The 21549-nt window shown below is 52.7% G+C and overlaps 1 protein-coding gene across 2 annotated transcripts in view; it reads left to right on the forward strand.

Annotated features, from left to right (window-relative positions):
* TAF1B (TATA-box binding protein associated factor, RNA polymerase I subunit B) overlaps positions 1-21549 on the forward strand; it is a 49050-nt gene that overhangs the window by 22000 nt on the left and 5501 nt on the right. For both annotated transcript variants that reach the window (XM_037151845.2, XM_037151844.2), the window contains 5 exons: positions 4618-4717; positions 13847-13994; positions 18540-18717; positions 19278-19324; positions 20891-20981. In XM_037151845.2, coding sequence (XP_037007740.2) covers positions 4618-4717; positions 13847-13994; positions 18540-18717; positions 19278-19324; positions 20891-20981 — 564 coding nt within the window. The remainder of the gene's footprint in view (positions 1-4617; positions 4718-13846; positions 13995-18539; positions 18718-19277; positions 19325-20890; positions 20982-21549) is intronic.

A 21549-nucleotide genomic window follows, 5' to 3' on the forward strand; every position in this document is an offset into this window, starting at 1 on the left:
GATATTTTGGATATTTTGAATTCTACAGAGAGGCTTCAGTGGAGGAAGGGACTGGAAAGACTGGGTAGCCTGCGTTCAAATTCTGAAAGGCAGTCCTCCCTGGGCAAGTAACTCACCTCCTTGGTTTCCTTACTTACACAGTGGAAATAGTAGTAGTGGCCTCACATCAAGTGTTGGGGAATCGATCATCTGTCAGTAAAATGTTTTGGAGATGGAAAGTGACGTCCAGGTAGCAGCATTAGTGTTTTTATTCCCAAAGGAGAAGGTGTGCGGACGACCTTTCTATCGGCAAATGGCGCTCACGCGGTCACATGAGCGTGCGCTGCTGTGGGTGAGAGCTGAACTGCAGGCCAGGCCGTCTCCACCCATAAGATAAAGCTGAAGACACAAGTATTGGGAGAATCTGTTGTGTGGGTACTTGGCACTTTTCAAGATAATCTACAGGGTTTTATAGTTATTGAGCAAGTTATGGCTTTGTGCGTAAGAATTTCTCATTAAATACCTGCGTGGAAATCATTAATGTGTTCATTTTCCCTTGTTTTATGTATTCTAATCAATAACATTTGGGTTTAATCAGTGTGTAGAGTAATTAAAGAACGTATATTTAGAGCCACATTCCCGGGTTCGAATCCTGTCTCTGCTGTTAGGATGTTATGCGACCTCGAGTAAGTTTTAACTTAAATTTCTCGCTGCCTCTGTGTTCTCACTGGTAAAGTGGGGGTGGCAGTACCCACCTTGTGGGGTTGCAACTGCTTTCAGTCATCACCACTCGAGAAGCACTTGGAGCAGAAGCCGGTGCCAGTCCTGGTTGTTGTTTTCGTCACTGTCTTCCTCCTCCTTCCTTCCTTTTGTCCCCTCTCCTCCGCCGCCCCCTTCACCAGCATCCTCATTACTGGCACTGGGCCCTTTGATTAAATAGAATGCCTCCAGTAAATGATGATAGTGTCTTTGAATTTGGCCACATCAACCAAATAACAAGGCTTTTCTCAGATGTGATTAACTCTGTGCAGATAGTCCATGATTCAGTGAGTTTTACTGTCAAGTTAGAAACCCGGTCTCGCTCCGCATGCCCCCCCCAGTGACGTCACCCTCTGCCAAGGCTGTAATTACGGCCTCCACGGGGACGGCTCCGGGTCACCGCCTCCAGCCCAGACTTGTCCCGGGGCCAGACCCACGCAGTCCTGTGTGCCGTGCAGCTGCCCGCTGGACGCCCCGAGCGTTTCACGCCTGTCCAGGTCAGCAGGACTAGAAGGGGCTTATCGTCCCTCTCGCCTCGGCCCCACCCCTTCTCCAGCGTGTCCTTCTTAAGTGCCGTGCACTCGGCTGCGCCCTATTTAGAAACCTCAGGGTCACTTGGCTCCTCCCCCTCTGCACCTGCAGCCAGTGCCCGTCGTGCGCACAAAGTTGCTCTCGAAACCCCTTTGGTTCCTCCCCATTCCCTCCGTCTCTCCCTCACCCCGATCACTCCACAGCCACTCAGGCCAGCCCGAGGCCCGCAGTCTTGTGCTGCTCTGCCCGCTCTTCTCCATAACCAGAGGGGGCGTACAGGAACGGCAGTCTCAGCCTGCCCTTGGTGCCGGATAAAGTGCCTACCGGGCAGTCTGTGAGAGCATGTGAGAGCTCTCCTAGGAATCCAACAGGATGCGGGAAAAACGTTCACCTGCAGTTCTTCCGGGGAGGATGTTCTGTGTGGTTGGAGGGTCGGGGTAGGATCCTGCACCTCTGCTGCTTTCTCTCCCCCTCCTTCCCCTCCCTCCGAGGGGAATTCTTTAGGGCCTTCAAGGGGATTGGATCTGGTGAGCGGGAGGGCTTGTTTCACTCTGTGCGCACACGGAGTTGGGGACCAGGCTTAACTGCTGGGAGTAACAGCAGAGAGCGTCCCCTTTCTCTGTCTGCGTCTCTCAGAGGAGAGGCTCAGGGTCCAGTTCTCAAAGTGCTGACCCCTGACAGCGGTGCTGCCAGGGGACTTGCAGGAAGGGCAAGTCCTCGGGCCCATTTCAACCTTCTGAATGCGAGCCCTGGTGGTGGCCTGGTAATCTCTGTTTTAAAAGCTCTCCAAGAGGTTCCTATAGATGCTAAATTGAGAACCACGGCCCAACTTTGAAAACTATGTAAAGAATGTTGATGGCAGATAATCCGTGATTAGCCGGCCACACAGCACCTCATCCTGGCCCCGCCCGCCACTCCCCTGCTCCAGGCCTAGAGCAGCAGCAGCAGCGGGATAAACTCTTCCTAACCCTGAAAACTGCCTCCCTGCAAAGGCAGTAACAAGCGCACAGCCAGCACGCGGTCGCCCCACGCCTTTTTATTGAATATGGACGACGCAGCTGTCATTCTAGAGATACAGTTGTGAACCACATAGATCAAGCCCCTGCTCTCATGACGTTCAGAACCAGAGGAGGAAACTGATGAGCAAATACACAGCTCAGTAGAAACCCATCGGACAGTGAGGCACTGTGCGGAAGGTTGGAGTCGGACGGCTGCTTTGGACCGGTCCCGGGGGCAGGCCTTCCCGAGAGCAGTTTGAGCTGCACTTTGAATGGGAACAGAGCCAGCCCCGAGTCAGAAGTGTTGGCCTTCCAGGGTCAGAAGTGTTGGCCTTCCAGGGACGGGAGGTCCCAGTTGCTGCCCTGAAGCAAGAGCAGACTGTGTGTGGTCAAGGGGGGAGGGGCGGTTGTGGGGGCGAATGTGGCAGAGGAAGCAGGGGCCAGGTATAGGTCTTTGCAAGCCAGGTCAGCATCTGGGCTTCTTCAATTGAGATGAAATTCGCATACAACAAAATTCACCCTTTAAAATGCAATTCGGTGGTTTTCAGTGTATTTACAAGGTCAGGCGACCATCTGTATCTGTCTCCACGACATAGTCGTCGCTCCAAGCGGACACCCGTGCTCTCTGGGGGCTGGGGGACAGCAAGCCCCGGGAAGGGTCAGCCAGAGAGACATCTTTCCTTCAGGCCACCGTGGGAAAATGCAGTCTCGGACGGCAGGGCGGAGTCAGGGAGACGGGGTGGTCTCTGCTGTCCCAGACAGTGGCTGGGGCTGGGGGTTGGGCACAGCAGTGGAACCAGGTGAGTGGGTTCAGGATGTGTCTGCAAGGAGACATGACTTAATGCTGATGCAGCGCTTCTTACATTATCTGCTCGGAGAACCAACTCGTTAAATCTCCAGTCTGCCACAGATTGAAACTGAAAAATACAATAAAATTATAAAGACAGACAGCGTTTCCAGAGGACAGGGCTGGGGCAGCGGTCTGTTGGTTGGGGGGCCCTTCGTCCGGGGCCCCCCTCTGCCAGCTCCGTGGTGGATGCGAGGCCCCACCTGAGAGTCCTGACCACAGGAAACAGGTCGTTCAGGACTGTGACTGGAACGCACGTGCCTTCTCTAAAAGGAAATTCAAGAAGGAAAAATTACTCTGAAAAGAGAGGAAGAGCAGCCGTGGTGAGAACTGTCGAAACCCCAGGTGCCTAAGCCCTGCTGTGCAGACGTCCCTCTGCCCGGCAGGTTCCTCGTGCCTTCGCCCGCCCCCGCCACGCCGTGTGCCCATGCTGCTCTGCCCCCACACCGCCCCACCGTACACCGCCCGTCTGGCCTTTGTGGGTCCTGGTGGGAGCGCAGGTGTCTGAGTGTGTGTGTGTGTGCGGCAATAACACATTCGCGTTGTTGGCCATCTTTCTCCTTCCACTGGACTGTAGACTCAGGAGCAAGAACATTCTCCCGTCTTGTTCACTACTCTGTCTCCACAGCCTGGAGTAGTGCTGGGTGCATGGTACTCAGTAAACTTTGTCGAATTAATGAGTTAATTGTGAATAAATACATATGCATATTTGTTTTTATGTATGTACTATTTTCTTCAAATACAATAATTTACTTAAAAACATTGCATCAGCTACCATGTAGCAGACATTGGGAGGGAGTGATAAGCCAGTGGGCAAGGTTCCCCCCCCCCTTAATTGTTCTAGTGACGGTCATCCACCATGCAGGTGCGGCAGGCGGAAGGGCAGACCAGGGAAGTGTCCTCACAAGGAGAGCAGGGGTCAGAGGAGGGCTCCCTGAAGCGGTGATCTGGGAGATGAGTCAGAGCTCACCGTGTGAGGGGGTGGCGGGGGGACAGGCAAGGCCTGCCTGCAAGCCCCGAGGAGCCCTGACAGCGGGGACGCACGCCTCTCAGAAGCGGGCCATCTGACAAGTGAGTCGGAAACGAGAGGTCTGCAGATGGCTGACGAGGGAGGCCGTTTCTCTGCACACAATACAGAGTGATAGGATCACCCTTAGAAATGTGACCGGCCCTGGCTGGTGTGGCTCAGCGGACTGAGTGCTGGCCTGCGGACCAGAAGGTCACCGGTTAGATTCCCGGCCAGGGCACAGGCCTGGGTTGCAGGCCAGGGCCCCGGCGCGGAGTATGTGAGAGGCAACCACACAGTGATGTTTCTCTCCTCCTCTGTCCCCCTCCCTTCCCCTCTCTCTAAAAATGAATGTATAAAAATCTTTAAAAAAAATGGGACCATGACACTCAGTGGAGTCCCACCTTCCCTTTGAAACACGGCACGTTCAGCTCTTTCCGTGACTTTTCTGAATCGGTCCGTACCTCCTACTGCAGCCCTTTCTTTCCACCCCGCAGGCTCGTAGAGGAGGGCCACGTGCCGTACATGACCGCGTTCCAGCGCTTCCCAGAGGAGATGAAGCTGTACGGGCGCGACAAGGGGATCTTCGCGGTGGAGGTCAGTCCGCCCCCGCCAAGGAGCCCTGGGTGGGGGGTGGGGACGCCCGGGTCTGACTTCGGACCTGGTGTCAGAGTTCACAGCACGGCATCTACTTTGTGTTCTGGCCAAATGTGGACTGCTAGTCACAATTTCATGGACAATAGAGTTACTGTTTTTTGTTCTCCTTATGTGGCTTCTTTTAACCCTTGAGGTTAGCCCGGAAATACAGCTCAGTGTCTGGTGTGTGCCTTGCACGGGGTACATTGTTGAGACTAAACTTTGAAAGTTGTATCTAGAGACTTTAAATAATTTCAAGTGTTCTAAAAATACTTGTTGCTGATATGTGTACACTGTATTGCTTGGGCAAAACTAGAAGGAAGTTCCCAGCTTGTTTCAGGAGGCCCTGTTTTCAGTCCTTCGCTGGCAGCGTTTTCTCCGTCTAGATCTGCTGTCCGATGTCCCCTGCAGAGGGGCTCCTGTCCCTTCCGCCCGGGGCTCTGTCACTGTCCATGGTGCTCAGAGCCCATCTTCCCTTTTTCATCACCAGGGGGTTTTCAGTTCACTCTGTGTGAATGTCAAGCATTGTCTTCCATTTCCCACTTAAGTTACTTTCACAGGCCTTCCTGATGCTCACAACCTTTACACTGTTGGCGGTTTAATTTGTGGTCGTTGCTAACCGTGCCCGATAACTCTGGCTCACTCTGCCCCAGTTCTGTGTACAAGCAAACACCTTGGAAAGGCAGAACCGCGTGCCACGGGCACGCCGTTGGGGCCCGGCCTCAGGACTGTCGCACTGTGGGCCTCGTGCTCAGGGGGTATCGTCTTTGGCTCTGTCTACCTGCTCGTCGTCCCACCTCGTCACCCAGGTTCCTCCAAACACTTCAGTCGGTGCTTAGAAAAATATAACAATGTAACATGCTAATTTTGAAGTATTAGCCACAAGGCAATGGGTGACTGGGAACACAGATAAATAAGCAACATGCCATAACATTTTACACCTGAAGTGGTTAATATTAGCAGCATCTTGCATTGAATTAGAACGCTGGTCACTGTGAACAATGTAGAGACCGTTAGACTTTCAGACCAGCAGTGGCTCCGCCCCCAGAACTGCTCGTGCTGACGCAGGTCTCGCAGACTCAGAGTGCAGAGCTAGGTGGGGCGTGGGTGCCCAGTGCGGCTTCCTTACAGTTGCCGTGCGTTCGTGTCCCGGAGAGACCAGACAGGTTCCAAGCGCGCTTGCCCATGCCCACCCGTGGCCAGCGCGAGGACGGAGCGGACAGCTGCAGCCCCCACTTGACCTGGAGAAAACAAGAAGCAGCAGCAGTGGGAGTGTTTGGTGTGTGTCAGGCGGCATTTCAGAGGCTGCGTAAGCTCCTTTGTCTATACCAACCCCACGAAGTTCACAGTGGTCTCGTCTCCCTGGTTTTACAGACGAGGAAGCTGAGACAGAGCCGTTGGGCAACGTGCCTGGTGTTCCCACTCCGCACGTGGTCCACATGGCCACACGGCCTCAGTTTGGAAGGAGACCAAAAATATATATGAGGGACCATACCCAGCAATGAAGAGGGGGCGAGGGGCAGGGCAGGGAGCAGCTGTGGAGGCAATAAAGGGGCTTCCAAACGAAGCCAAGGGGCGGGTGGCCCTGTGGCAAAGATGGTGACCGGGACCCGGAAGCATGCAGCAGGGGACCCCTGGGGAGCGATCTGGGGAGCAGCACAGGGGCGGCGAGTGCACGTGTGTGGCCTGGGGTGCAGGCAGCAGGCCGAGCAGCCTTCCCCAGGGGTGGCCGTCACGGGAGCGCAGGTTAGCCTGTTGCTCAGCGACCGTTGATTTAAAACCAGGGCCCTGGCTGGTGTGGCTCAGTGGACTGAGCACTGGCCTGCGGACCGAAAGGTCACCCATTTGATTCCCAGTCAGGGCACGTGCCTGGGTTATGGGCCGGGTCCCCAGGTCCCCAGCTGGGGACACATGAGAGGGAACTGATCGATATATCTCTCTTACACATCAATGTTTCTCTTCTTCTCCTTCTCCCTTCCTTCCCCTCTCTCTAAAAATAAATAAATAAAATCTTAAAAAAGAAAAAGAAAAGGGCCAGAGACACAGGACACACCTGCTTTTCCAGGCAGCGCTCCGGGCCCCAGCCACCGCGTCGGCGATGTGGTGGGAGTGGGGAGGGGAGCACCCCCCCCCAGGGAGCCCACGCTCGTCTGGGGGAGGACTGACCCAGCTCTTGGCTTCAGAGCGGCCTGGGCTCCAGGGTGACCGCCTTCCCCTGTTTCCAAACGCATCGCATGCCCCACGAGACAGGAAGTCCAGGCGCTCCTGACGCTGCCCAACGCTGTCCCATCGAAGTGTTTCTTAAAATAATTGGTTTTTAAATCTATATAATTCATTAAGTAGTCATTTTAAATTTAGCTGCTGAGATGTTTATGACTAGTCATCTGAGCCTTGTTTAAATGTTCTGCTGAAAGAGAAAGACGTTTGGTTCTGTAGTTCTAGGTGTGTGTCTTTATATTTGTTCAGTTTCCCTCGGGGAACCAGTGGAACTGAGTTATGTGTATGATGAAAGTGTCTTTTAAAAAGTAAGCTTGTGATGAGCAAAATTAGGAACACTGGTCAGCTCTGGAGGGAGTGCTGAGGGGGGGTAGAGAAGGCGTGCCCGGGAGGCGCAGCGGGGCCGGTGACGTTCCTGCGAGTACATCAGGTTGGTTGCTTGGTACCCGTTTACTGCCGTGGCTCGCAGCTTGCAGAAATGCTGCCTGTGTTCTCTCGGTGTCTCTCAAGAGTGTAAAGGCAGCTAGAGGATGTCTGTCTAAATAGAATCTCTAACACAGAGGAGTAACAGTTAATGTGCATGGACGTCTTTGTAAATGTCTTGCGTCCCCAGTTACTCTTTGGGAGTAGGGACCGTGTTAAAGTAAGGGACCTTGTTATCCATAAAGCCCAGTGCAATTCTCTATGCACGGTAAGGACTCGGTCTGTGTTTATTGTTAAAATTATTTGAAATAGCAAAAAAAAAAAAGATGTTTAAATGTATTTTTAGATCTCAGATTGATCTGTTGGGGAGTTTTCCCACCTAAGCAGGGAACTTCCAGCTGCTTCTGATGTGTTTATTCCACAGTGTGCCAGGAGGCCAGCCAGGGGTGGCATCTGGCCAACAAAACAAAGAGGCAGGCATTCCATCAAAATTCTAGTGGTCAGTATGTGAGAGATGTATTTTCTGCTTATGAGCAAGAATATTTAAAAATGCAAACTATGGGTGTGTTAGTATCACTCATGAAAACCAGCGTGTGAGATAATCTCATCAGCTGATTTGTACTCTTTACCAATGTACTGAATTGCTTTGGTCAGAAAACCTTTGAGGTTCGACTGATGATACTTTTACTTAGGAGAATCATAGCTCGTATTTGCTGAGCGAAACCAGCGACTTAACTCGGATCGTCTGGGATTGAGTCTGGTCCCAGGCCAGCCCCGCCTGGCTGCCGGCACACTCAGCCCGTCCCCTTTCACCTGCGCATCTGGGAGGAGAGAGGGGGACCCAGGCTGGAGGCTCCTCTAGAGAAAACCGGGTCATAGTCACGGCAAAGGTGCATCTGCTGCAAGAACGGCTGTGCAACCCTTCGGACCCCAACGAGAAGCTACTTGGGGGTTATCTGCTCCTCTGGACACCAGCTTCGAATCTCCTTCAGTAAAGATATGTGGCCTTTGAACAGAGCTTGGCAACAATCAGCAGACTTTGGAGAACAGAGGCCTCTGAGGGACTCAGTGGGTTTCCCCAGCTCCCGTCCTGGGGCCAAAACAAACCACTGTCCCCTGGGCCGTGGGCGAGTCTGCGTTGGTCGGCAGTGCCCGTGTCCGTGTTTATTCCTAAGGTCTGTCTGTCTGTCTGTCTGTCTGCGGACCGAGTTCAGGCAACGTCCTGCCCCCAGGACCGATCCGAGGCTGTACTTCACAGAAAGTAACATGTGTGCCACAGGCTCCCAGTGGACTCCGACCGTAAAAAGGTAGTTTTTTGTTACTCCCTGGTAGCTTCCCGACCATGAAGGTAATTCTGGTGGGCTGAAATGCAAGGGGCACTGCTTCATGAGTGTGGAATTCATTTTATCCCCACATACCCTGCAGACTCCACAAAGACCACAGTACGGTGCTGCGTCATTGCTTCTGACGTTGCTTTTGTCCCTCAGTAATTGTTCTTCGTGGTGGAAAGTCTCATTTCAAGTTTGGATCAGCAGGTGCAAGGAGCCTCGGCCACGGCTCAGCGGAGCCCGTGCCTCGGAGCAGCAGGAGGTGTGCGGGTGAGGCGCCCGGCCTTTCAGTGGCTGGGCAGGGAGCCGCCTGGGACGGGGCATTGTAATCAGGTTCATCACAGCACTACTGTTGTGTAACAGAAACTGGAGCTTGTCCTTGCCTGTCTTAAGGCCTTGCCTCACGGAGGAAGACAGACTGGGAAGCGTCTGTGGAGTTCAGTGGAATGCTCTCCCGAGCACTCCGTCTTCAGGGCGCTGGACGACTTGTTATGGCCCCGTCATCTTCTAAAAACGCCGGGACCAAACCGCCCGTGCGTCCCCCCCATGTGTCCTGCTTACTGTACCTGGTAGACAGGTCTGCAGCCACAGCTCCCCCGCCTGTGAGTCCACATCCCCTCCCGCCCGTCCCAGGTCTTCTCAAGAAGAAGGGGGAGGGTGTCGACGTCTTCAGGTGACTGTTTGTCTAGTTGACAGGCAGCTTTTCTTCACTGCGTGCTTTGCCTTTGCTCACAAAAGTGCATTCACTCTGCCATAGTGTGTTGAAACTTTTCAATGGAAACGGCTTTTCATGAACAAAGGGTGCATTTTCCTCCCTCCGTCCACGTCTTACCTGTCCCCGCCGAGGCTTGGCTTCTTCAGCAGCTCTGCCTCCGCGAGAAATGACAAAAGGTGCGATTGTTCTGGGAGGTGGCGCAGCGACGCTGCCGGGGGGCTGGCTGTGTGGGCCGCGGGCACTGTGTTTCTTCTGTGCTAGTCTGATTTGGTTTTCGTTGCTCCAGAAAGTTGAGCACAGCTTACAAAACAAACCAAAGAGAGGGAGAGCGTGCACTTTAAAGATCCTGGAACCTTTACCCCGGGGTGGGGGGGGGGGGCTGCTTCCCATTCGGTTGGTCTGTTAGGGTTTCAGTGGCCTATAACAGCAAGGCTGACCCAGCTCCCTTGAAACAGCGGGCGTGGAACACGGGAGACAGAGGGACCGACGGGCTCTTCCAGGCAGGCCCCCCGCCCCAAGAGCAAAGCTCGGGGGAGGAGATAGGTGCGCAAGTTTTAGTGCTTTTCCAAGTTGTGAGTCCCAGCTGCAGGCAGATGGCCTTTCTTTTCTTTTTTTAACTTAATTCAAAAATAACCTTCTTCATCTGCCTTGGCCTCCTTTTTTATTTTTGACTCAAGCTTCTGGAGTATGGTACACATTCAGAGCATTGTTTTCTTCTGGCTAAAACCTGGTGGTTCACCTGGCAGAACAAACTGAGCATCTGGTCTCTCTCGGGGACACCAAGCCCACACAGAGTACGGATGATCCTTTGCCACTTGAACCGGCGTCGAGCCTGGGCACGCTCGTCTCTGTTCGGGATACATGTGTTCTGCTGATTTCTGCTACCTCTGTCTTCTCAGCCTTGATTTGCTTTATTTCTGTGTTCTCAACCCACGGACCAGTTTCTACACAGATCACTGGTAACACACCCATCACTCTCCCATGGTCCTCAGCAGTGTTTCCAAACCCTCTCAAGAAGGAGTCATTTTGTCCCCCGTCCCCAGCCTCAGCAGGAGGGACGTAGAGGAACTGGACAGCCTTTCCGAGGCCGCCTTCTGCTCTGCTCTCCCAACGAGAGAAAAGAGAAGGTTCGAGGCTGGACCGGCCCGGCCCACCTGGGGGCCCTTTGGCCCTCTGCCTCCGTGACTCATCATTGCACCTGGGGCAGTCGTACACCTTCTGGGAAACCAGGCCCTGTCTCGGGGAAGGAAAAGCCTCCTTGGGAGCCATCAGTCACTCCCCAAGCACCTCAGGTGACGTCTCGCTGGGTCGAGTTTCAGTCCACTCCCAGCCTTCAAACTCTGCTCTTACTCTGCAGGCCACACGGAGCCCTGGGCCTGTTTGTGCCACCTCCGTCAGAGCAAGAATGACCTGACGTTTGAGGTCTGCCTGGGGGGTGAGGGCAGGTGCCCTCGGTGCCCCCTACCCCCCGTCCCACCCCCGCCCTCCTGCAACCACTGCTGCCTGGTGGCAGGAACGTACCTCTCCTCCAGCCGCACGGAAAACAAGGGTGGGAAGCCACCACATTTTACTTTCGTTTCATTTCATTTTATTTTGTTTTTGCACAAGACTGTCCCAGAGAGCTTGTTTCAGCTGCAGGCTTAGACCCAGCGGCCGAGATGGACGGAGCATGTGTTTGGAACAAGCATCTCGCCACTGGCTTGGACCCAGACGGCACCGTCAGCGGCGCAGGCCTGTCTCATCCCGGTGCCGTTCCTCCCTGCCGTCGCTGCGGCTTGTTCCACAAAACGTTGGCAGTAGAGTTAGACTCACGAGCACATCACCAAAGTCCAGTTTTAAGCAGATGCTGTCGTGCCTTACTAAGCAGCTGAAGTTTGACACGCGGTCCTGGTGGCCCCTCCTTCCACTCCACACAGCAGAGGTGTTACACGCCCGGCGACGCTGTGGTGCACATGCCTAGCATTCGCTGGGAGGCCCTTCCTTGGCGTCGTTCTCTGCGTGAAGGCAGCTTCTGAACGTCGAGCAGTGATTAAATGTTTCCTGTCGTGATCGTTTGGCAGTTACCCACGTTTTGGAATCCTATCAGGGTTAGAGCCTGACCCCCTTCTCTGGGCTGAGGGCAGAGGGCAGTGGGACCGAAGTGCCCCGCTCCCCTGGGGGCTTCGCCTCAGAAACCAGGTTGTCCCCTCGCCATCTGCCAGGGGTTGGCTACAGGGCCAAGCCGGCTCGGTTGGGGTGGGAGCAGCTGTGTGGGGAGCTTAGTCCACAGCCAAGCAGTGGAGGGACAATTGGGCCAGCGCTTCCAGTGATGCCGGAGGGAGGAGGTGGCATCCTGAGCTGTGTGACGATGCCCCTGGGGCAGAAATGGGCAGCGGAGACTCCCTCAGCTCACCCGAGGCACCGGGACACCTTGGGTTTTACAGGAGGACCGTTGGGCAGCTGTCATCCGTGTCTCTGAGACTCGGCAGGCAGCAACGCTTTCTTCTGGCGTAGCTTGTCTTCTGGGGAAGGCAGTGCGTCCTGGTGCTACATGTTTAATAGTTACAGTTTAATAGTTCCCCCCCCCAAATGTGCTAAGATATTTTGTGTAAGATAGGTATTATTCAGTATTATAGGTTTTAAGTGTCTGTAGAGTTTATATATCCTGAAATTTTCATTTTCCTTTGTTTTTTCATTTTTTAAATTAAATTTATGGGGGTGGCGGTGGTCGATGAGGTCCTATGGGTTTCCAGTGTTCGTTTCCATGACACATGATCTGTACATTGCACTGGGTGCCCACCGCCCACAGTCACATCCTCTTCCGTCTCCAGATTCGGCTCCTTTCCCTTCACTCCCTGCCCCTCCCTCAGGCGACCGTCACACTGTTGTCTGTGTCTGTGAGTTTCAGTTTTGTACCCACACGTGAGTGAGATCGTATGGTTCTCAGCTCCCTCCGACTTACTTCGCCGAGCACGCTGCGTCCTTTCTGATGGCTGAGTGGTGCTCTGCCGCGCACTTGACGCTCCGCATCACCTTGGCCCCGCCCTCCACGCACGGGCACCGTGCCGCCTCCGTGTGTCGGCCACCATGACTGATGCCGCAGTGCACAGTGCGTGTGTCTGCGAAGACGTGTTCTGGAGCAGATGCCCAGAAGAGGGGCTGCTGTGTCCCATGGGAACTCTGTCCCCGCATTTTGAGGAACCTGCTTACTGTTTTGAGGAACAGCGTCCGCACCAGCCTGCGCCCCCACGAGCAGCGAGTGAGGCTCCTTTTCCTCCGCAGCCTGTCAGACACTTGCTGTTGTTCCCTGTCTTACTGGTAATGGCCGTTCTGACAGGTGCGAGGTGGGGTCTCGCTGTGGTTTAGATTTGCGTTTCCCTAACAGACTGAAGTCGAGCATCTTTTCACGTACCTGTTGGCTGTTTGTACGTCTGCTTGGGAGAAGCGTCTGTTCAGGTCCTCTCCCCATTTCGTTGGATTGTTTGTTTGGTGTGGATTTGTAGCAGTTCTTTATGCATTGGATATTAACCCTTTGTTGTTGGAGCTATTGTTTGCAAATACCTTTTCCCTTTCGATTGGTTGCCTTATGTCGAATTTTTTAAGCCTTCAGCTTTATTATTCTAAGTATGACATTTCTAATATATTTAGGTTTCCTCCTTTAGGTAATTTTTAGGTTCCTGTCCATAATTTTTTAAGTGGTGGTAAAATTATACACAACATAAAACACATTCACATTTACCACCCACACCGCATTCAGACGTGCGGTTCAGTGGGACCGATACACGTGCACGGTGCCTCCGCCTCCACCACCGTCCACGGACCGAGTCCTCGCCCCGGTGCGAGGCCTGTGCCCCTGCAGCCTGGCAGAGCTGCTTCCTTTCTGAGGCTGAATAACACTCGTGTGGACCGACCGCATTCGCTCCTCTGCGCACCCGCGGAGAGATGTCACCTCACGGCTACTGGGAATGGTGCCGCGGTGAGCATCGGTGCACAAGTGCCCTTCTGTGTCACACAGACCCACGTGGCTGTTGTGGAACAGGAGCTTGGTTTGTTAGCTGTGATTCGAGATGAGCGAGGGGCCCCTCGGTGGAGCGGTCAGGGTGCCATCGTGACTCTGAGTGGGTCGCAGCTTCCTGTTCCCCAGATTCCTCTGTGACTGGCAAGAAGTTACAATTTCACTGTATCGTGGGTAAGGCCAGTAAGAGTTTTATGAGCCAAATAGAGTTTTAGTGGCTTTTTAATTTGGTGTTATTACTATTTAAAACTGCTAAGTTGGGGTAATGGTGCTTGATAGTGTTTTCCCCTTTCATGCTTTTCTCCACATTTCCGCTCCATTCAGTGAGCACGTATTACTTTACAATCAGAAAATATTTTAAAACCTAACTTAAGTTGAAAAAATTGCTACCTTGAATCTCTCTTTTATTTCAGTCGTGGCCTACGTATGAGGATATCTATAAACACATGGTTGAAGTGGCCGTGTTTTTAGATCTGCCCCGTTTCCCAGACATCACCGAAGACTGTTATCTCCACCCAAACGTGCTGTGTGTGAAATACCTGATGGAAGCCAATCTCCCTGGTAAGCGAGTGGGGTTGGTCTTGAGGAAGCTTTTACCGACTCTGGTCCCACTGAGCCGAACGTGGAGCCCTCCCAGGTCACGGTCTGGCAGGGCCACCTGGCGAGGCCGTGGGGCCGCGGGGCCCAGTCGTGCAGCTTCCTTGGGCATCTCAGACCAGTCACAGCAACGGGGGCGCTGGTCGGAATCCAGGGGCTCTGTGTCGGGGGCAGGGCCGTGCGTGAGGGCCTGCGTTTGGTTCTTGCACTGCGTTGGCTGAGAGCAGGGAACAGACGTCCGGTGTGGCGTCAGCGGCCCCGGTGCAATGCACCCCCAAAGCAGCGCTTCCTCATTCACACGAATCGCGATTGTTATGCAGTGAGTTCTAGCTTTTTAAAATCCCAGAAGCTAATTTATGGCAACATTTTTATTGTTGGGAAACATGATGCTATTCCCAGCCCCCAACACGATGGAGGTCACAGTCTGGTGGGGTCACGTGAACCCAGAAGGTGGCGAAGGGGAACGAGGCGGGAGCCCCGAAGCCCGCGCTCCCCGTGTGCTGGGCACGGGCCACCGGGCCACCTGCCGGCGGAAGCCGCTCTTGAATTTCTTGCCAAACTAGAAGTGTAAGAAGTTCAGGACTTTCATTTTTAAGAGAAAATACAAACATTGTGTGACTTTACTATTGCTTAAGCAATATAAAAAATGTGATTGAATGTATTTTTAATAGAAAAGGAGACACGTGAGAAAAGCAGTACGTAAAACTGTACAGTGTAATTTTAACTATAAAATAAATACAAATATGTAGTATTTTTACATGTAAAGTATGTAGTAGTTTTGTAGTAGTTTTACACATGTAAACACGAAGTCTGTAATTTAAGGAACAGAAACATTTCAAACTTTCAAAATGTATTTACTGAGCTAAGGAATGTGTGTCCCCTCCAGATGTTTCAGAAGTCGCTCTCTCTCTGATTAAGATTCCAGAGTTTGGGGAGGCAGGTTTCGACGTTTGACATGCTACGTAGACCAGAATGGCTGTTTTCGATTTTGCTTCTTTAAATGTACTTCCTTGATGGTTCTTTCGAGTACAGAAAATTCCTGTGTTCTCCCCTGTACTCCCAAATCTCGAACTCATAAAGGCAGTGGGAGACGCGGCAGGGACTCCAGCGTGCACCCCGAACGGCTGGGCTGCGGCGGCGGCCGCCCTGGGGCCGTGCGGGCAGGGCGGCGGCCGAGTTCTCTGGCCCACGGGTGGTGTTTGGCACTGTCTCCCACCTGCCTGTCCCTGAGAGTGACAGGGAGCATCAGAGGTGCCACAGCAGGCTGAGCGACATCACTCTCATCTGCTGTTTAGTAAGTGCCTCTTTGGAAACAGTGTTATAAAGAGTCGAGGGACAGAAATTTTACTTCTCACAAACAGATCAATAGAAAACAATGTAGATATACATGTTATTGACCTAATTTATAACACTAAAAAATCAGAAACAACTTAAAAATCAACTTAGAAATCTAACAGAAAGGAAACGGTTAAGCACACGCTGGTAGGTACATCCAGTGAGACAGGACCTAGCTCTAAAAGTCACGTTCGTGAAGAGTTCAGAAGAGCACGGAAGATGTTTGTCACAACAAAGAGTGAAGTAAGCCCGATTGCAAAAATACGTAACAGAACCGCAGCTACACAGATGGGAATGCTCATAAAAACAAAAGGAGGTCCACCGGAATGTTAAAGTGGCTCTTCTGAGTTGTGGTAGTGCATTCCTTCCTTCCTTCTCCCTCTGTGTCTTGTGCGCGTCCTGTACTGAGGTGGTGTTAATAGTGGGGGGACAGCAGACACAATAGCTCTGCACATCCCTGCACCTTCGATTTCGATTCTGAAATGTGACGTTGGTTGGCACACCACCCACGAGATCACGGGGCCGCCCCCAGGGCGTCAGTGTTTTCGCGTGTGCAGACCCCGCTGTCTGCAGTGTCCCTGGCACTTTCACAGCCTCCCCAGGGTCCCCAGAAAGCTGAGAGTAGTTGTAAACACGCTGTGGCAACACACGCCCCTCCCCAGAGCCTCTGTGTGTCCATGTGGCCTTTGGAGCTGGGAAGGCGTCACCCAGCGTGGCACCCACGCCCCTCTGAGCAAGCAGTGACCCCTCGAAGGCTTCGAAGGAGCCCCGGCTGCGTTTGCTACTCTGCTCGTCCCGGGACCGGTGAGCCCGCCAGAGAGGTTCTGGCGGCTTTCACGGTCGTGCACGGGCGTCACTCGTGGGGAACTTGAGCTTCCCACAGTGCTCCCATGTGTGTCCCCCCGTGCACAGAGGAGACACAGCAAGGCCCAGCGACACCTCACTGGCCGGTGGCGGAGCGCAGGCTGCAGCCCAGCCCTCACATCCCAGAGCCCGCACCCCCACCCCGCACCCCACACCCCGCACCCCACACCCCGCAGTCTGCCGTCTCCTCTTCCTTTCTCATGATTCCTTCCACTTGCTTTTTTCTTATTACTCCATACTTTTGTGTAAGAGAAGCAGTTCAAGATGTTAATTTAAAAGAAATAGAGGAGACAGTTTTCAAGACATGCCATTCATTATTTATGACAGCCATACCGTGGTTTCCATTTTTCCTGCTCCGCGAAGAGACTGGCTTCTGTGCCCCAGTACGAAATCCACGAAACCCCAGCGTGTGTCCCACAGTGAACCTTGTCCGTGTCTCACGGGTGTGCGTGTGTCGGAAGCAGGAGCTCTGCCTCGTTGCCCTTTTCCCTTCCCTCCTCCGCAGCGGTGCTGTCTGCGCAGTGGGCACCTGTGCTCCGGAAGTGCTGTTGAATTGAGCTTAATGTATCTCCTGATCGTTTTGCACTTGAATGAAGCCCATGAATATTCCGATGAATCTGGAAGTTGAAATAATCCTAACAATAATAAGTCCCAGCCCTCTGCCCCCCCAGCCTCTCATGAGGGGGCGTGCCCACCGCTCCACAGCCGGCCCCAGAGCCTGTGCGGGCTGTTGGCAGCCCCCAGAGCGCCAGCCAGTCTTCGACCCAGTCCTGACCGAACTGACCTGGTTATTTAAATGTTATGAAGGGGGAGCCCCTGGAGGGCGGGGGCTGTGTCTTTTCCCCCCGTACCCAGAACACAGTAGTTACTCGTTACGCATTTTTGGAAAGTGTAAAGGCCGAGTCAAAACTTAAGTTATTAAAACTCAGTAGATGTATAAAAATACTTTGGTGCCTATTTTGAATTGTTATATATGTTTTATCCCTGTGGAAACAAAGCATTTTTTAATCAGTGGAATTTTTTACTTAAACATATAGAAGACACTTGTTTTGTATTTTACTCATTCTTCACCATAAATAGGTAGGTCGCTGCAGTCAGGAAGACAAACAAGACCAAGTCTCCCTCAAGTCGAAGAGGGAGACAGAGAGGCGGACCCCTAGCTGGGTGGCGGGGGTGGGTGCCAGAGAGCTGTGCCCGCCCACGATGGGAAGGGGGCTGAGCAGGGAAGCCTGCCGGCCTTCTGTGCGGGGCGGCTGCCCTGGAAAGCAGTGCCTCCTGCGCCGAGTTCTGTCCCCATTGAGAAGCCACCCAACCAAGCTTGGGATGAGCGACGGGGAAATAAATCGTCTTCTGGGCAGCGGGGCGAAGTGGCTGTGTGCAGCGGAGAGGCTGGTCAGCACGGGGCTTGCTAGGGGACCGGCAGGGGTCTGTTCAGGCTGCAGGCTAAGTCCGCATGGGTCGGCAAGAGCCACGCGGTGAGACAGTTGTATCACCCATGGGTGGATGGGAGCTCCGTCGGCAGAATAGCTCCCAGGTGGCAAGGCCCGGATCTGCACACTCCAGGTGCAGACATTCCTCGAGTCTCCATGGTGGGTAGGCACCGCTGTGGTTCCTGCTCCATTCAGGTGAAGAAAGCTGCAGCCCGGATGGGGCGAGCAGCCCACACGGGGCTCAGGGCTGGTCTGGGACTTGGCTCCCTGGTCCCCTCTAACCCCTGTGCTGTGTGCACTGAGGGAGCAGTGTGCGGAGCGAGGTGACCAGGTGCGTGCAGGAGATTCAGTCGAATACGGTACAGTTGATGTTGCACCCAGAGTCATAGCTCTTCTACTCGAAATGAATGAATGTTCAGTACTTAGATTAGTGAGTAAAGAAATTTGTGTAGGAATTGGAGTTTTCAATGTATATTCTCTCATAATATCCTATTGAATCTTATTTACCCTTATTTCCTCAACTGTAACTCATTTGACAAATGAAGAAGCTGAGGTTAAGTGACTCTAATCCAGAATCACAAAAATCGGGATTGTGAACCCTAAGTAGCGGCCCTGAGTTTTCTGGTTCCGAGTCCACAGTATTTAGATTGCACGTCCACAGACCCAGCCTCTGCCAAGCACATGATTCCTCGGAAAAGCTGTACCTCCAGCCTTGTCAAGGTCCCGGCACCCGTGTTCTTTGGTGTGCGGTAGAAAACCACGCGTGTCTCTGGGTTCTAGCGTGGTAGGTGCTTCCAGCTGCAGACTGTCTTAGGGATGTACACTCCAGTTAGCCAACGAGTTTCTTTCATGTTTTACTGTTTCACTTCTTCTTCAACAGATGAAATGTACAACTTCACCTGCCAGGTGGTAAAAATGGCTGGAATAGGAGAAGTGGATTTTCTGACATTTGATCCTATAGCTAAAAAGAAAAACACCGTTAAATATGATATTCAAGCCATGGCTGTCATTGTAATAGTGTTGAAACTGCTCTTTTTATTGGATGACAATTTAGAATGGTAAGTGTGTATCAGTTTTATGAGGAAAAAATTGTTCCGTCTTTACCTAATTGTTCAGAGTGAGGGAGTCCGTGTGTTTTCTCAGTAGAGAGCGGAGACGCTCAGAACACTGACTGGCAGCAGTGATTACTTCTTACGTAATCTTTTGACTCAGCTAGTTGGCAGAGTTCATTCTACCTCAGTCAGTGGTTTGTATCATGTTTTATTTCTGTTTGTTGAGTAGATACACGTTTCTCATCGTTCCATTGATTCCTGAGTTTTCAGTTACCCACAAACCCTAAAGAATTAGCACTTTCTGTGTGCCTCTAGGCTCCTGGCACTGTGTGTCCCGAAGAATATTTTGGAAAATAAAGGAATTTTAAACTATTACCCGCCCCAAATACCAACAGAGAGCACCAGTACTTACGGTGTCTCCTTCCTGTCTCAGCGGTCGCTTCTCTGTTGAAGAGCCCACCAGTCTCAAGGAGTGTTACATATGCCTCTTTGAGAAGAATTCACAATTTTACTGTCTTCAAGTAGGTGACTTCTAAGTGCATTGACTTGTTTATCGGTATCTCCAGGTCTTTGTCTGCCGCTGCTGAGAAATATAATGAAGAGAACAAGGAAGGTACCTAAATTTTTATCAGTCAAATGTAAAGATAATGAATGTATTAAAGGGGGCCATAAATGTAGGGAAGAAACTTTGAAAATATACACATACACATATACACGTACATGTATATAAATTATACCTTGTACCAGGATTATTTTTTCATGCACTTACCCAATGGCGTTTCCAGGCTACTGAAAAACTTCGGTGACCCCCACTGTGCGTGGGGCCAGCCTGCTTTGTTACTCCTGGCGCCTACCCGCTCACCACACTAGACCACGCACTTAGCGGGCGGTCTCGCGGCTCTGCCGTCGGCTGTCAGGCCTCCGACCTTTGGCACACTGGCTCTGCCACCTGAAGTCCTCCTTCCTTCCTGCCCCCCACTCTCCAGTCCTGGCAGATCCGTCTTCATGCTTCACGATGCAACAGGAACACCTTGGCGTCACACCGACGCCCAACCCCCTTCTTCCGGATCAGGACTGATCGCTCCTGCCACAGCCCCCCTGTCCCGTTGTCTAGTAGACGGTGTGGCACGTGGAGTTGCGGCCAGTGGACGTCTCTGCTGGAGAGCCAGCGTCTGGGGGGTGCGCGGAAGAGAAGAGACGGGCAGTTAGCCGTCCCGCCGTCCTCCCGCAGCCCTCCTTCCCTCTGCCTGCTCACTCTGGGCCTCCTTCCCGCTCTCCCTTTCATTCCCTTGTCCTCTCCCCACTCTTCCGCCTCCCGTGGAGAGGGAGTCGGGACTGCCGGACCGCGTGCCACTCCGCGGTCTCTCGCCTGGACTTCTGGAACCCCCCACCCCCACCCCTGTCCCATCAACGCACTCGCTCACCTACCGCTAGGAGCTCTGGGCTTGGATTAGGGCTGGGAAGACCAGGAGCAGGAGCTGACCGAACTGGAAGTCTGGACTCAGCTACTGTGGTGCCGCTTCCCACGTTTCTTTTGTTTTTTTAATTTTTAAAAGTTTTTATTTATTTATTTTTAGAGAGAAGGGAAGGGAAGGAGAAAGAGAGGGAGAGAAACATCCATGTGTGGTTGCCTCTCACATGCCCCCTACTGGGGGTGTGGCCTGCAGCCCAGGCGTGTGCCCCGACTGGGAATCGAACTGGTGACCCTTTGGTTCCCAGCCTGTGCTCAATCCACTGAGCCACACCAGCCAGGGCAACATTTCTTAATCATTTGTTCCTTCCTTCATGCTGTCCCACACGTCGACATGTGGGAGCATGTGAGCCGGGTTCCAGGCCAGGCGCAGGCTGGGAGGCAGAGGCCCGACTGTGTTGTGACAGACAGCACGTGTCTCCTATCCCAAGGAGGTAATCGGCCTTGGAGAGACACGCACACAAAGGCAGTTTCGGTGGGACCTGCCTAGGGCCGTGGTATCAGTGGATACTCGGAGGGGGGAGTGACCGATTTCTCAGGAGTCATATCAGAGGCCGGCGACAGCCCTTCCATAATTTCCGGGACCTGTTACGTAAACGTTCAGTTGCGTTGGTGAACGAGGGTTCTCATGAACAGTGTACATTATTATCATGTGACCAATTTGGCCAATGATTGTGAGTTTTCTTTCTTTCTTTTTTTTTTTTTCAGATAAGCCATGGTTTGATTTCAGAAAATGGTACCAAGTCATGAAGAAATCTTTTGATGAGAAAAAGCAAAAATGGCAGGAAGCCAGGGCAAAGTACGTCACCTCTTTCAGTGTTCGGTTCGCCAACTCATCTCCGAGTCCGTTACTCTGCATGTGAAGGCTGAGGTCTCATCAGTACAAACTCCTCAGCATTGTGACACTTTATTCTAGAAATATTAGCCTCTGTATTCTAAGTAACTTTTTTACTTAATGGGAATGTTCTCCCAAAACAAAGATCCCTGCAATAATCAAAACGAAGGACAGCAGAGAGAGTATGTGTGATGTGGCCAGTCCCGTGTTTGACAGAGTGGGACCCGTTCCGATGTGGGCCCGTGGACCCATTGGGGACGTGCAGCAGCCCCAGAGGCTGTCACTCATGACCCACGCAAGGTCAGGCCACTGGAGGCGGGAGGGCCAGGCCCTCTGGCTTGGCTGCTGCACTGCCTCTCGAAATCAGAATGGGCCCTCGGGTCACGGAGGAGGCAGTTCTTATTTTTTACCATATGTTCGGAAAATCCCCCGCTTTGGGGAACTCAGAGTTAATGACAATGGGACTGAAAATGATCGCTGAGCATGCCCTTGGCTCCAGAGCAGCAGTCTTCTTGGCAGCGTTTCTCGTTGT

The sequence above is a fragment of the Artibeus jamaicensis genome, unplaced genomic scaffold, assembly GCF_021234435.1.
Source record: "Artibeus jamaicensis isolate MK-2021 breed Jamaican fruit bat unplaced genomic scaffold, CSHL_Jam_final contig_465, whole genome shotgun sequence".
NCBI classification, from domain to species: domain Eukaryota; kingdom Metazoa; phylum Chordata; class Mammalia; order Chiroptera; family Phyllostomidae; genus Artibeus; species Artibeus jamaicensis.